Below are 15,921 nucleotides of genomic sequence, written 5' to 3'. Positions count from 1 at the left end.
TTAAAGCCTTTGTAATAACAAAAGCTATTTTGTTATCTATGATATGTATTTTCTCACATAAGATTGCTAGTTATCAAGAGTTACATATATATTTTTTTAAATGAGTGTGAAAGGCTCAAATATTTGAGTGAGCGGCAGAAACATGTTTGACAGTAAAGGTATTGCTATTGGCTATCAGAAATTTTGCCTAAACTCAAGTTGTTACTCTGTTAGGGTCCCAAATTTGAGATTACTAATGTAGAAACCATGTTTTAATACAGAATTGAATACTTCAGACTTTTCAAAATACTTAATTGCAGTACTGAATGCCTAAATGCTGATCTCTACTCTTGAGAGCCAGAGAGAGGCTTCTCTCATAACTTGAGATTGTCAAGTAACACTTACAGATCACTCCTGTCACTAGTAGTTTTCGTTGTGTTCACAAAAGGAGGGCCCTTATTTTAGTACCAAAAGCTTTCAAAGTCATGTAGCAGTGTCTCAGGGTTACATCTCCTTGACTAATGCCAAGCCACCTCATTTTCTGTGTGCTTATTTTCCAGGTGAGTTTTAGGAAGGAGAGAAGTCATAAGCAGTCAAATGATTAAAACACATTCTTAAAAGTCAGGGGATTTGCCTGCGCCCTGAGTGCAGAATTAAATGGCACATGTAGCATCATTCTTACAATACAAAATTTTTCCCACACAGAAACAGAAATGGAAGAGCTTTCTTCTTTAGGCAGTGTAAACCTGCTAAACCTGATCAGTAGCACCATCTTATTTTATGTGAAAATGTATTTCCAACTACTTTTAAAGCTAAATTTCTAGGGACGCATTAGGTGGACGTTACATATATAGTGTTTCAAAGTAGAATTGTCCTTTGGCATAGAAGCTGGCAGTACCAAGTGGTAGTTACTTCAGGGTCTCTCACCTGTACATTGGCCTTCAGCAGTTCTATGTTATCTTTTCAAACTGAGAAGCAAGACTGCTCTTTAAATACTACAAAAACTCAGGGCGGCCTTTAAAATTCTTTTAAAATTTATTCTTTATATGCTGTGGCTGCTATGTTTTATAGCTGATCTAAGCATCTTATTTTGAAAGTGACGAAAAACTAATGCAGAAAGGCAAAGTAGTTGGAAGTATAGTCGCACTTGCCCTTTATAAATGAAGATGTATATTGATTTCAATGAAATGTTAGTCTGGAAGGAAAAATAGAAAATCATTTTAATAGGTTCAAACCACTTAATTTCTTACAGGCCTATTTATTTTTTCTGTTTTGCAATGGCTCTTGGCTTCAGGTCTTTTTAATATCCACTATAAGATTTTTAAAATTCAGTGCCCAAGTGTATCTTTACAAGATCATTTCTTTTACAAGAAATCTTATTTTATTTGAAGCAGGGTATATTTTTAAGTCACCAAATTGCTTGCCAGAAGGAAAAAAAAATCATCTTCATGCCAGGTTCAGTCAGAGATGGTACTACTTAAAAAAATTATTAATTCTGTCTTTCTCTCTTCATTCTTCCTACTTCACATATTTACAATGTTGGGTTTTATTTAAGTAATGCGATGAAAATTTGCATTCTCTTAGAATATTCATGTTGAAAAGCTGTTCCATATACAGTTAAGTATAGACAATCACTTTGAGCAACTATCGAATATTATTTTACCTAAAATCTGAAGCTTTTTTTTCTCAGATTGTGTCCAAAATGTTCTTGCCATTTCTGGCTGGCAAGAGAACCGTTCCTTGTTTTTCCATAAATAGTTGGCTAAGACACATAAATCCAAATTACTTAACCTTTCTTCACTTCTTATTCTTCTGAAGACGCTCATGAATGCATAAATGTGCGATTGAGTAGTGCACCTCTTGGGTGAGGCGAGTGGTAAAGATGGAATCATAACCAGTGTTTTCTTCTCTCTGTCTTGTGGTGGGACTCTGTCAAGGGTTTGCTGTTTCGCTCCAGTCCCTACACACAGAACGGGAGAGATCTACAGCTATAACTCCATACTCCTTTTGGCTCTGTTGCCTTTATCAGTTTGTTTCAGAGGCATAGAGCAGACTTGAAGCAGATCTTCTGATCATCTTTGGTCATTTCCCATTGGTTTGGGTCTCAGGACAGTTTCAATACATATAAACAGACTCCTTTCAAACAAACCCTATGTTGTCCAACCCGTAGTGGGGACATAAGGGTCTGAACAAATCACTGCTCTTCTAGACGAGTTCACATCCCGTGAGGTGCAAATGTTTAGCCCAGGGGACAAGACTAGGTCTTAGGGTTGGGTTATTGTGAGGGCTGCTCACAAACCCCTCCTGGTGTGACAGACTGCTTGCTGATGTAGACAGTGAATCTTTCAGTGGATTTTGTTGTATATGGTATTTTTATCCAGATTGGGATACCTTTGAGTTGGAAGGGGGGTGGATGGCAGTGTTCTTGGCAACTGATCCAAGAGTCAGGCAGAATCAGGCTCCAGAAGAGCCCTTCCTGCAGGTCTCTGTAATGACAGACCTACATTAATTGAGCTCAGTAAAGGAGAACAGCACCCAGAAATTAAATACTTCAAAATAGATGTCCTAAATATACCTTTTATAGAAAAAGGATCTAATTGCTGCAAACTGTAATTGTACAACATGGAGCTGGCAGGTGAGGGCTGTGCAATAGGGAAGTGTAGGCCATCAAAGAGTAGAGGTGCAGAAACAGAGATGACTACAGGATAGGTGGCAGGTCAGAGAGGAGTTGAGGTGGAAGTTGTAGAAGCAGCAATAATGTTGTTGATGTTGATGATAAACCCGTTTTGCATGCCTGAAAAAGAAAAGAAAGGCATTTAAACAGCAAAGGGGGAAAGCAAGGGATAGTTTTCAGGTAGGTAGTGCCATGGTTTTAGCAATGGTATTGCTGAATGAGGAAATTATATGAACCATCCAAAAGGCCTGGGCATGACAAGTCAAAAACTTCTTGGGGAAATGGGAGGGAAGAGGAGGGGAATGTTTATTTAGGAATCTGAAATCCTTCAAAAAGCAGTATTGGTAGTTTCTGGTGTCTTTCCAAGGAGTATGTGAATGTAGCCTGGAGTTACTTTTTCTAGGAAAAGCCCTGCCCATAATAAAAACTGTATTTTATTTTTACGTGAAAATTAAACTTAAGTTTTGAAGACAAGAAAAGCCAGTTAAACAAATGCATTTTAAAGAGGAAGTGTACTCCTTACAAGGATCTTCATTTTGAAAGAGAATCACCTGGTAGAATTCCAAGCTGCCTGGACACCATACCATGTATCTCAAAAGTCTCTGGTCATCTGCAATGTTTGTAACTTTGTAAACTGTTTGGCACACATTTACCTTTTTTTTTTTTCATGTGCTATGATGTTTGTTCACTTATTTCTCTGCAAAGCCACAAACTTATTTCTTACCCTCTCTGCTCAATGTGCTACATGCAATTTTTTTGCAAATGGATCAACCTGTGGGGCCCTGGAACAGTAATTTACTAGTCTTGCCTTCGTTAATGCAAACAGTTGTGTTCATCTGGCAAGGCTTCAGCCCAATTTTCCATGCCAGACATTTCCCTCAGAGACCCCTTACCGACTGTAGCTGGAGGTTTGTTTGCTTAAGTGAAAGACTAAAGAGACAATGTCCTAGAGAAAACATTTTGTAGCAGCTGATTGCTTAAAAAGAGCCTTTAGGAAGCTGCCTGTAGCCATCCCCTAATGATGGACAGATGCAGGAGGGTACTGCTTCTATTCCTTAGCATCTCTATCCCATTCTTGAATCTTTTCCCTTTCCTGTTCAGTTTTGTACTACATTTTTAACAGAAATGTCTTAAGAGAGTTACAGATTAAGGATAGTGTACAATGAAATTACTAATCAAGAACATGCTTGTAACTGCTAGACAGTGTTTGCCACAGCAAAAACCAATGCTCTTCAGCTTGAGTTGTTTTAATTTAATAAATGTAGCTGCTTATAAATTAAGGGTAGACTGACCTTGGAAATTTATATTATAAGGAAGTAGCACAGGTACTACTTTCCCTTGTTTCAACTTAGGAGAATTAAAAAAAGGCTGACAGGTGAGATTAAAGATTGCAAATGTTTGTACCTAACACCAGCTAAGCTCTGGGTTAATGAAACAAACAACAGTTGGAAAGTTGGTGAGGTAAACAATTCTTCAGTGCATGATTTATGGCGAACTGCTCTGTGATGTAAATGTTTCTATTGAAATATATAATAAAAGATGTTTATAATAGCACTGCTGCAATTTCTGCTGAGACATTCTTGTTTCTTTAGTATTCTGAGATATTGGATATGAGACACAGAAACCCTCGTCTCATATGATGATTCTAGAATCTACATACACACACATGGATGATGAATATTTTCTTGCCATTTTAGACCATCTTACCAGTTGCCAACAATGTGTGGAAGGGCTCAGGTGATAGGAGCTCCCTTCCCCTCCTCTGTTAGGGCAGGTTGTCTAGCGTCTGCCACGAGTTTACTTCAGAGGCGCAGCCTGTAGCCCAGGTGGACACGCTGTTGTACGCTGCCCTGATTGAATGGGGTCACCTGAAAGTCAAGTGGGCTGTCATATGGGTAAACAATACTTTTCTTGACATTGAAAGTTTTTTGACATTTTAATTAGAGAGAAATGATGCAACGTGATGCTCCTCCTACATCAAGTAAACCAGGGTATTTATGTGCTTTGCATTCCTTTTCCATAATTTTACCTTCACCTTCACTTGCTTCGTTGTTCTGCAGAAACTTCACAGTATACAAGCATTGTAGTAATTGTAGAGACCAGAGTGAATTGTTATACTGAAATCCAGAGAACAGAACCATAGAGTATGAGTAATAAAGGTCCTGAGATACATGGCAGGTTAATACAGAAATCTTGATTATAAGGTATCTTGTTTTAAAAAAAAAAAAAAAAATCAGTTAGCCTCTTACCGTAACTGTAGTTTCATTTGTATGTGCTAATTTACTTGTAAATGTCAATCCAGAAGACATTCAAGAATATGAATGTGAATCTGCTCTCAAGAACTGTGATATCTCATTTTCTCTCCTCTCTCAGGCTTTATTCATGCTCTAATTCTGTTGCTAAATCAGTTAGTGGTGACTGTTGTTTTCTCCTGTAGAAATTGTTTTTTTCCTTTAAATTGTTTCCACGTAAAAATCAAAACTCTTTGATGAGCACAGATGAGTTTAAGATGAGTTTAAGGCATGCTTTTCAGATATGCAGCATACTCAGTTATTAATTTTTTTTCTACAAATGATGCTGCTAATCTGCTATGCTCTCAGATGAGTGCCTTATTACAATCCTCAAATTTTATGGTGCCCATTAGTAAAAATGTGAAATAAGAAAATTACCAATCAAAATTCCCTGTTTATTCAAGTGTAAATTGATACTTAGAAAACACGAGTTGGTTTACAGCCAGGATTCTAAAATGACAGCATTGACACTTTAGGGATGGATCATAGTAATAAGCAGGCAGTAAGCTAATGCACTTTTAGTAAAAGTTTCTTTCTTTCTTTCTTTCCTTTCCTCGTTTCATTTGAAGTTTTTGGTCTGCCAGATGAAACGTACAGGTTAAAGTTATCATCTCACTTGAGTGCACAATGGAGGAAGATGGAGAGGGAGCACATTCTGTTGCAACCTCTTCATCATCAGTAATGTGTGTGTAGAATTCAGAAACTCCAAAAGAAGCTTAATTAATTTAATTATTGTTATTAGATATTATTATCTCTATAATTGCTAATCTGTATGTGTGTGTATAACATCCTTTCTTAGCTTATGAATCAGTGTAGTAATTTTCAATATTTTGTGTTGATTAACTTTTCATTTTTGTGTAATTAACTTGAGCATTTATCTTACTGCCTTTTTGCATGCTCTTTACACATGTGTATACAGCTCAACAAGGAAACTTGCCTTGCCTTATTGGCAAAGCAATGGCACTTACTGATATCAACCAAATTAGTATTAGGCTAAGCTTACTGTTTCTTTCTTTCTTTTCTTTCAGAGCTGGAGTGGACCAGAGAAATTACTTGCTTTAGATGAACTGATTGATAGTTGTGAACCAACACAAGTAAAACACATGATGCAAGTGATAGAGCCCCAGTTTCAAAGAGACTTCATTTCCTTGCTCCCAAAAGAGGTGAGAAATAGAGGTTGCTATTGGACTATGCGGTGCATAAGCTGCCACCTTTATAAAACTTCCGTAGAGTCACAGAATGGTAGGAGTTGGAAGGGGCCTTTAGAGATCATGTAGTCTAACCCCCCTGCAGAAGCAGATTCACCTAGATCAGGTTGCATAGGAACATGTCCAGGCGGGTCTTGAAGACCTCCAAGGAAGGAGACTCATTCGGTTTTGGCAAGATAGTGATGTAAGGTGATGTTAGAGGTCTGCGGTTTCTGTCATTTGAGATTAACATACTTTTATCTCTTCATGGACATTGATATCTTGATAGATACCTGGAAATGAGTCAGCAATGTGCCCTTGTGGCCAAGAAGGCCAATGACATCCTGGAGTGTATTAGAAGGGCTGTGGTTAGTAGATGGAGAGAGGTTCTCCTCCCCCTCTTCCTTCATGAGACTGCATCTGGAATGTTGTGTCCAGTTCTGGGCCCCTCAGTTCAAGAAGGACAGGGAGCTGCTGGAGAGAGTTCAGTGCAGGGCCACAAAGATGATGAAGGGAGTGGAGCATCTCCCTTATGATGAAAGGCTGAAAGAGCTGGGACTCTTTAGCTTGGAGAAGAGGAGACTGAGGGGTGACCTCATTAATGTTTACAAATATGTAAAGGATGAGTGTCAGAAGGATGGAGCCAGGCTCTTCTCAATGATGGCCATTGATAGGACAAGGGGCAATGGGTACAAGCTGGAGCATAAGAGATTCCAAAGAAACACAGGGGAAAAACTTCTTCACTGTGAGGGTGACAGAGCACTGGAACAGGCTGCCCAGATGGGTTTTGAGTCTCCTTCTCTAGGGACATTCAAAACCCATCTGGACGAGTTCCTGTGTGACTTAACTCTGGGTAGTCCTACTGTGGCAGGGGGGTTGGACTGCATGAACTTTCAAGGTCCCTTCCAACCCTTGAGATTCTGTGAAACGGGGATAACTCCTTTAAACAAAATCCCTGTGGCTTTGAAAATATCTCTGTGTCTTAACTGGGCTGGTTGTGATTTTATTTGTTGTTGTTGTTGTTGTTTGAGAACTAATTCTGTTAGGGCAACTGAACCCTAAAATCTCTTGTCAAAAGAAAACCCAAAAAAGCATTTCTCACTAAGGATAAAGCCAAACCCTCGCTAAGCAGCTATCGTACACTAAATTCTTTACTGCAAATCAGATCATCTTGTATCAGGTTAAAGAGAAACTTAAGATTTAGATTTCAGCACCTGTAACTAAATACTGTCCAGAGAAGAGTAATTTTTTATTTCCTCACGACCAGAACATGTAGGTGGATATATGAAGGATTATAAACCTTGTCTGCTACAATTATTAAATGAATGTATTTTAGTTCCATTTAGAAATGGTACTTCTGACGTTGACGATTTTAGGGAATTGGAAATTGAAGAGGAGGAAGTCTTATTTTCTTTTGCCAAGATCTACTGAATGTTGGATTTTCCATGTGAAACTTTTCAAGGGCTGAAATCTTTGTAAGTCTTCAGTTACTAACAGATTAAAAAGCAAATTCTTAAAAGGTAATCTGGAGCTAGTATTTGGTTGCTGTGTTTAATGTGGTCTTATTACTTGAAAGCTATTCCATATCTCTGTTTCTTGTCATGTTTTTCTGGTATATGTCCATTTTTGAATGTTCAAGACCCTTGTTTCCTTTATATACTGTTATATCTTCACTAGTCAGGAAGTGTCACAGTCTTCCCTTGCTGGTGAACATTTGTGAGAGTTGGAAGCAATTAATGCAACACATATTAGCTTTGTACATATGACATGAAATTAGTATTTACAGAAGCACTTCCTATGAATTTATTAAGACCTCTACATGGCTGCCATGTTTCTAAAGAAGCTGCCCAACACAGCCTTAGTTCAGAGGTGGAGGAAGGCAGCAAAACTTTCTGTTTTCAGAAGACAGAAGATACTTTGTCAGTTCTGCATCTATTAAGTCTGGAAGCCTAACACAGAGTTAGTAACAGTAACAGACAGCTCAGTTGTCCTTGCAAAACCAATTCAAGTACAACCAATGATCTAGTTGTGCTGTAACTAATGATCACCTTGCTATTTCCATTTTGACAATTTATTCACAGAAAAGATGCACTATTTAGCTGTAAAACTTTCTCATTTATGTTTCTTGACTCCCTTGTAAGTTGCTGGTGTTTAATTTGTTTAATTTCTTTTTAGTGTATGTTCTTGCTTCTCGAAACTGGAATACTGCCAAGTGCTTAGCTTCATGAAAGGCTGACTTCGCTAGTGAAGCTGGCTTAAATCATTTTAGCTTCCTAACCCTCAGTTACTGTCACCAAAATTAAGTTAAACAAAAAAAACCCATCAGCTAAGTCCACCTTCTCCTTTTTGAAGATCATTCTTCACCCAGATATTCTAAGTGATCCTCTCCCCAGCTACTTACACTGGCTGTAGTAGGTGATGAACTGAGCCATGACGGCAAGAACAAGTTGTCAGGGTCAGTAATTTTGTAAACAGGCTTCCCTGCCAAAGCCAGATTCTGTGAAAACATACTCTCATGACTTGTTACTCCACATTAACATCTGTAGTTATCATCTCCAGTGATATTGTATGCAACAGGGTGATTTTATTAACTAACCAGAGCAAGAAGATGAGTTGGGAGAATAGACTGAGAGCAACATTTAAAAGAAGGACATGGGGATGTTGGTTAACAAGAAGCTCAGTGTGACCCTGGAGTGTGCACACACAGCCCAGAAAGCCAAAGAGAGGATGAGAGAGTTGGGATTGTTCAGCCTGGAGATGAGAGACCTTATTGAGTCCTTTCAATATATAAAGAGGTGTTAATAAGAAAGCTGGAGAGGGACTTTTAACAAGGGCATGTAGTGACAGGTCAAGGGTTAATGGCTCTGAACCGGTAGAGGATAAATTTAGATGAGATGTAAGGAAGAAATTCTTTCCCATGAGGGTAATGAGGCACTGGAACAGCTTGCCCAGAGAGGTAGTGGATTCACCATACCTGGAAATGTTCAAGGCCAGATTGGATGAGACTTTGGGTAACATGGTCCAGTGGAACGTGTCCCTGCCCATGGCAGGGGAATTGGAACTAGATATCTTTAAGGTCCCTTCCAACCCAAACTGTTGTATGATTCTATGACAGGAGGGCCTTTCTTGAAAAATGCAATGCAAAAACGGTAACTTAATAGCTGAGTAACCAATAAAATGTTTGCTTTCCTCCTCAGGAAACATACAGTCAGACAATTAATCTGAAACAAATGCTCCTATTTTCTTGACTGAGGCTTTAGAAATAATTATTGAAATTATTTGTTTGTGAAAACCAGGTCTAGAAACCAACAGATGAAGAGTTTTGCCAAAATCAGCTGCAGAAGTTTTGTTGGTGCCGTGTGCGTCAGTGAAAAAAAGGGCAAGAGACTGTCTATTATTGGGTATTATTAACACTACAGTGGAGAGTAGTCCTAAATACAGTTGAATCAAAGCTCATATCTTTGCTACCTGAAGTTTTCTTATAACTAGATCCGTGAGCTGAGACAAAGGGATGTAATCCTTTATGCACTGCTAATCTTAAAGTCAACTATGGACTGTGTTGACCCTTGATGACTATTTAGATAAATATAGTCTAAAATAAATGTCACCCATATGTAACCTGTTTTAGAATCAGTTGACTTGCAGGTTTTAATTAATACCATCTTAGCAAGCAGCCATATCTGTATAGACAGGACAAGTGATATTTAAACAAACTCTACTGTCAGTTAAGGAACATGCAGCAAAATTGTTAAGGATCTCTTTTGTGTTCTGAGTCTTGCCACATGCAGGGCTATCTGGTGCATGTTAGGAAACAGCACTTCTTAAATGTTTAATTTGACACACCAGGAATCAAGACAGAAAGTCCCAAAGGAGGAGTGCAGTTGTTGCTCTTGTAATAGAGCACCTTATACCAGATCCTAAATGCTGCCTCCCTGAGCCAGGGGCAGAAGGAAAACTCCTCAGCTTTGTGGCCTGGGATGCATATGGGATCTAATGTGGAACTTAAGACACAGGTCTCTCAAACATGGAGTCCTGTGTGCTCAATGAGAGCTGCAGGTGATGACTTGCAAACACGATGTGTGCACAGTAAAAATGCAAACAGTTCTGGCTTGATGAGTTTTTATTTCCTGCTCAGTCACTGGCTGGTCTAGATTAGCAAAAGTGAATGTTTCTCACATACTAAAGTCCAAAAATCTGCTGAGGTCAATGGCCTACGGTTATGACTTCCTCACTGTGCTGCTTCAAAGGGCAGATTCTATTGATATACATCATAACTTCAGCTAAAAATTAAATAAAAAATCCTAAACACAAAATGATATGTCAAGCAGAAGTAAAAGTGGATGATCTGATTTCCCTGACAACTTCTGCATCCTGTTAGTTACTGACATAAACCCCAGTGTTTCTGCATGTAAATAGTTCTCTGCATCATTTTTTATCAATATTCTTTCTGCAGAGTTTTTAGACACGGAAGGGACTTTCCTGCATCTTTTCCATGACTAGTGAGATTGTTGCTGTCAAGTAGAAAAGCTGTACTTGGTCATCATACCCTTAATGATAGCTGTCCTGATATTTCAAATTATGTTTTAGATGCCTCTGTCCCTGTTTGAGACTTAAATACATCTGAAGGTGTTTTTTGAGACCTTGGGGGTTTTATATGGCTTAGCTCAGTCAACTTGAGGTCTGAGTTCTCCCAATAACCTTTAATTTTGTCACACGGAAATGTTCGTCTTCTGTTTATTTTCTGGCACTCACTGGGATTTCCCATGTGCTTCTGATAACCTGCTGTGTACAGTATCAAAGTTACCTATTCCAGTCCTTCTACATCCCAGTCCATAAACTCCCTGTAACACCACCGAGGAATCTATTTGCCGTCTAAACAGAAAACAAGCAATAGTTCTGCTGCATTCCCTCCAGCTGCAGAGTGCTTTTGAACCCAAGTGAACAGAGCATTTACTTTTTCTGTAGTCAGGCTTACTGAGTGATGTTGCTCATTGCAACATTCTTTCCCATTTACTCACATAGTGAGTGTTGTACTCTCCAGTGGAACTCCCAGAATAACTTTTGGTATACTTGTTAGCTAAAATAACATAGATGTAATTATTTTACAAATAATCCTTGTAATGGTTCATAATTTTAACAAAGATGATAGTGATTTCAGCTGATGTCTACTTTCTTGCAAATACAAGAATCCTTTCTGATGTGATCTGTATGGATTTAGTTGAGATGACTGTTACACTTCCATGTGCCCAATTGAATCAACTGTGGCTTTGTTAAGTTTCTGAAATTGTTTAATAGTTTATTGTTTCAATTTTCCGTATTTCAGCCCCTGATGTGTGATAATACTAGGAGTTACTTCACTTCTTTTTCAAAAGCAATGCAAAAAATACACTTTCTTTTTTACAGCTGGCACTGTATGTACTGTCATTCCTGGAACCCAGGGACCTTCTGCAGGCAGCCCAGACATGCCGTTACTGGAGAATTCTGGCTGAAGATAATCTTCTCTGGAGAGAGAAATGCAAAGAGGAGGGTAAGGCTGAGCAAAAAGATGGATGTAATGGTCAAAGTGTTGCTGTCATAAAAAATGCAGTACATTTACATAATAAGCTTAAAGTTTTATGAATGCATTTCATGTGACTTCAAATTTACTGATAGTGATGCCTTGAGCTACATGGTATGTAGCTGCCCAAAGTAAGTAGTAGTAGCGAGGCTAAAGCGAAGTGCTGCCGCCTCAGCATCGGTTCTGAAAGGGCAGCCAGGAGAAGACACTGGGAAAGCACACAGCCTTCCAAATCAAGAAAAGAATGAGAAGCTCATTGGTATCAAGAGTCACAGTGAACTTCAAGGTAATGAAGATGAGTCATCAGAGAGGAGGCCTGCAAACAGAAAGGTTTACTTTTTGAAGGGTTCCAGCGTATGAGTGGTTATGGAGTTTGTTGGACAATACCCGTTTGAAAAAGGCAATATTCTGTTACCTTGCCTCAGAAAGGGGGATCCAAAACCCAGCTAGGAATGATGACTCATTTTCAGCAGTGATTGCAGTAATGGTTAGGGTTAAATGACAGGGCTAGATGTAGTATGGAGAGCTGAGGAGCAGACAGTGTCCTGGCTTCACTGGCATGCAGGAGACTGTTACTTCGGTGCAGGATTTGATGTCAGAAGTCACTGTAAAGTTTTGGGAGGCAGAGAAGTTGTTTTCTTTGGGGTGGCCTCATCTTTCCGCCTCCCTCCCTTCCCCCTTTTTTTAAATTCATTTTAGGAATTGATGAACCATTGCATATCAAGAGGAGGAAAGTAATAAAACCAGGCTTCATACACAGCCCGTGGAAAAGCGCCTACATCAGACAACACAGGATTGATACCAACTGGCGGAGAGGAGAGCTGAAATCGCCCAAGGTGAGTCTCTGGGCTGTGTGCAGAGTGCTGTGAACAAAGCAGGATCAGCTTACATGTTGGGTTTTTTTTCCTTCAGACAAGCCAGACTATCTGTGCACAAAAAGCAACATATTGTTACAAAAAAACCACAATTCGTGTTTTAGCTTACCCTGGATTTAAGTTAATTTCTGAATGCCATATTAGCAAATCAAAACGTGATTCTTCATACAGCAGAATTCTTTCACTGCTGTTTTAAAAATTTCTGCACAGTGTTGTGAATTCCTGTAAATATGCCACTCTGAGAGAGATAATCTCAGAAATTTGATACATACATGCACACACACACACTATATGTAGATACATATATATTTGTAGAGCGGGGCCATGTCACAGCATAAAAATACTCCACAACTCTTCTGTGGTCATTTTGTGCTCTATTTTTATACATATTCTTGTAAATTGAGCAGCACCAGACAATATCTTTGTTCTATGTTAAGAATTTTTTTGTAATTTAAAATATTAAAAATCTTTAATGACATTGATATGTTCTTATTGCACCTTTTCCGATATGAAGCGATATTAAGCCTTTTGTAAAATAAGCTAGCAACTGTCTAATAAAACCTGGTATTGCACAAGAAGTCAGAAATGCAAAGAAAACCCACATTCATAGCTTTTGAGGGTTTTGAGGCGATTTGCCTGTTCCCTTGATTACTGTACAACAAAATAGTAAAAACAAGAACAAAAAGAATTCTGTTGGAAAACCTACAGCCATATCCTGCTGTTTATTTGGCCATGACTTATGTACGTCTCTGGCAATAGCTCCGTATTTCTTGCCTTGATACGCCACATCAAGTTATCTTGGAATTATTATGAAGATTACAGCCTCAGGCATTATCCAAGTGCCCATTTCATTTCGATGAACATCTTGAAAAGTGTTCATATACCTTAAGTAAAAAAATTGCTCATTCTGTGTATTCTGAGAAGGATTTCTTTGCTGTACTGCAGTAAAAATACACTCTGAATTGCAATTTTTTCCCAAATCAAGCACTGAAGATCCTGCCTCTATAGAGCAACTTTCCAATCTACTTTTCTAGCACATCGAGTTGTCGCTTTTGTTTTTATTTAATTGATTTAACAGTTTTCTAGTTTTTGCCTTTGGTACTGCCTGGCATTTAATAGATTACAATGCTTGACTGGCAAAGGGAAAAAAAAGATATAGTCAGCCTTGACCGCTGAAGTACAAATGTGCTGCAGCTAACACAACCCCATCCTTTTTGTTCCAAATTGAAACAAGTCTTAAAAGATAACTCAACTGAAAAATAGAGAGATGGAGTAAACACAGAGGAATTGAGCAGTGTCCAGTTACTAATTCAGCCTGCTTTTATTTGTGATTTTTTTTTCCTGGTGCTTTTAGGAGGTTTTCAGTAACCGTGTTGTGCTTGCTAAGCAATGCAGTATCGCTCCTTGGAAGAAGGAAAATACCTTCTTTGGTCCCAGCTGGCGGTAAATTAGACTTGACACACGGGATTAAGGGGCCTCATTATTACTGAAGCCACTCTAGCATTTTGTAATTTATGAATCAGAAGAGCACTTTGTTTCTCCTGCCTCTCTCGTCTGCTGCGTTAAATTGTGACGACGGATTTTTACGTTCTTTGTGGTCAGGTGCTGAAAGGCCACGATGACCATGTGATCACGTGCCTCCAGTTCTGCGGGAACCGGATAGTGAGCGGCTCCGATGACAACACGCTCAAAGTGTGGTCAGCAGTTACGGGCAAGGTACGTCTGTTCCTCTTTTTGCCAGATCCCTTCGGAAATGAGCTACAGACAGAGCAGTGGTAGGTCAGAAATGGCACGGTGCCCTCTGAGAGCGCTGCTGCGTGGCCCTCAGTGCTGCCTGGTGCAAGAGTGACCAAAAGTATCTCTGAGTGTTTCGGTCAGCTTTTCCTAACACAGAGACTACTCAGGTTCAGAAGAGTCACCTTGATGGGAAATTGCCATGCTGCTCATGTTACCATTGGTGATACCCTCGTTCTCTTGGCAATACTGCTGTTCTTGTGGAGTCACTTGTGACAGGGTTTCTAAAGAATTTGGACAGATACATTACTTCATCTTCCTTAAAGCTTAATTTAGCCTGCTTTACCCCACTGGATCTCCCTTTCTCACTTGTCTTCTAGCATTCTTTCTGTTGTTTTCAAGTTATTGAAATGGAGTATTTGTTTCACTGGCTCTGATTTGAAATACAGAGTCTGTTTTTCTTTGTAAGCGACGATATCGCTGAGGCACAAAAGAAAAAAAGAGTAACTTGCTTTAGGTTTAAATATTTCCTATTAAATTAGATCCAGCTCAGGCAGGAATTTAATAAGCTTCAGTAATTTAATTTTGGCTTAGAGAAGCAAAACAATATGTGCAATCAAAAAGACAGTACTGAACATTTCACTCATGTTAGAACATCACAGCTACTCAGCACAGAGATTTTTTTGTGGTTGTTGTGACTGGCTGACCATGCTCCAGGGATATAGGAAAGGCCTCAGGGAAACGGTAGTTTTTCCTTCTAGACTAGGATTGTGTGTACTTTGCTTCATTTTGATGATACAGTTACATGAACAACAGGACAGCTATTGAGGATATTTACATGTTTAAGATGTAAAAGGTATCCACTTTACAATGTTGAAGCTGAACGTATTAAACATTTGTCTTTGCACGCCTAGAAGGTCCTTGGCGGGACTATAAATACTACTGTGGGGAAGAATAAAATTAAAAGCAGTAGGCAGCCTCACCCTGCCTCTGTTGGCTTCCCTACAACAAACTGTCTAATGAAGGAGTGCTCATATTGAAATTTACATTTTTTAATTGAAAAGGGCAGCCTAAGCACAAATGAAAAGTAATTCCTCTGTACGTACCGCCCTCTCAAAAGCAAAATGTGCCTTTAAATATATAAAATTGATCGTAGTAGCATGACTTAACAATTCCTGTTCAGTAATCTTTTGAAAGTAATTACAAATCCTAATGTGCCCATTTACCCCAAACCTTTAAGGGAGCCAGAAATGTTATGTGAAAGATGGAAGAGTGCTGTTTCAGCCCTCATGCTTACTGGTGCTGAAGAATTAATAAAATTAAAAAAACCCTAAAGGTTGGTTTGTGCAAATGAACGTGACTAAATAATTCTCTTGACAGATGTGAAGCTTAAAATAAGGATTCTGCACTCTTACTGCTTTAGAAGAAGGATTTCTTAAAGTAAGAGCAAATTGGTTGAAATTTTTAAAAAGGGAGGAGGACTGTAAAAGTGAATAATAGCTATGAATTGAAAAAAATGGAATTGGTAGCAGTGAACCAAGCTAGGGGTCAGGAGTTAACAAAAGACTGGTAAAAAAGTCTTAAAGAAGAAGCAATCTGTGCAGCAAAAAAGCACGTTCAAGGA

At 38.8% G+C, this 15,921-nt stretch overlaps 1 protein-coding gene across 5 annotated transcripts in view; it reads left to right on the top strand.

Annotated features, from left to right (window-relative positions):
* Positions 1 to 15,921, top strand: part of FBXW7 (F-box and WD repeat domain containing 7) — a 185,331-nt gene that overhangs the window by 159,314 nt on the left and 10,096 nt on the right. For 4 of the 5 annotated variants that reach the window (XM_061992973.1, XM_061992976.1, XM_061992975.1 and 1 more), the window contains 4 exons: positions 5,973 to 6,107; positions 11,535 to 11,658; positions 12,388 to 12,524; positions 14,166 to 14,279. In XM_061992973.1, coding sequence (XP_061848957.1) covers positions 5,973 to 6,107; positions 11,535 to 11,658; positions 12,388 to 12,524; positions 14,166 to 14,279 — 510 coding nt within the window. Of the gene's footprint in view, positions 1 to 5,972; positions 6,108 to 11,534; positions 11,659 to 12,387; positions 12,525 to 14,165; positions 14,280 to 15,921 lie in introns of those variants that run through there. The other variant, XM_061992978.1, reaches the window with a different exon arrangement.

Source organism: Colius striatus, chromosome 3 (genome assembly GCF_028858725.1).
Source record: "Colius striatus isolate bColStr4 chromosome 3, bColStr4.1.hap1, whole genome shotgun sequence".
NCBI classification, from domain to species: domain Eukaryota; kingdom Metazoa; phylum Chordata; class Aves; order Coliiformes; family Coliidae; genus Colius; species Colius striatus.
This window is presented reverse-complemented; position numbering and strand designations above follow the sequence as displayed.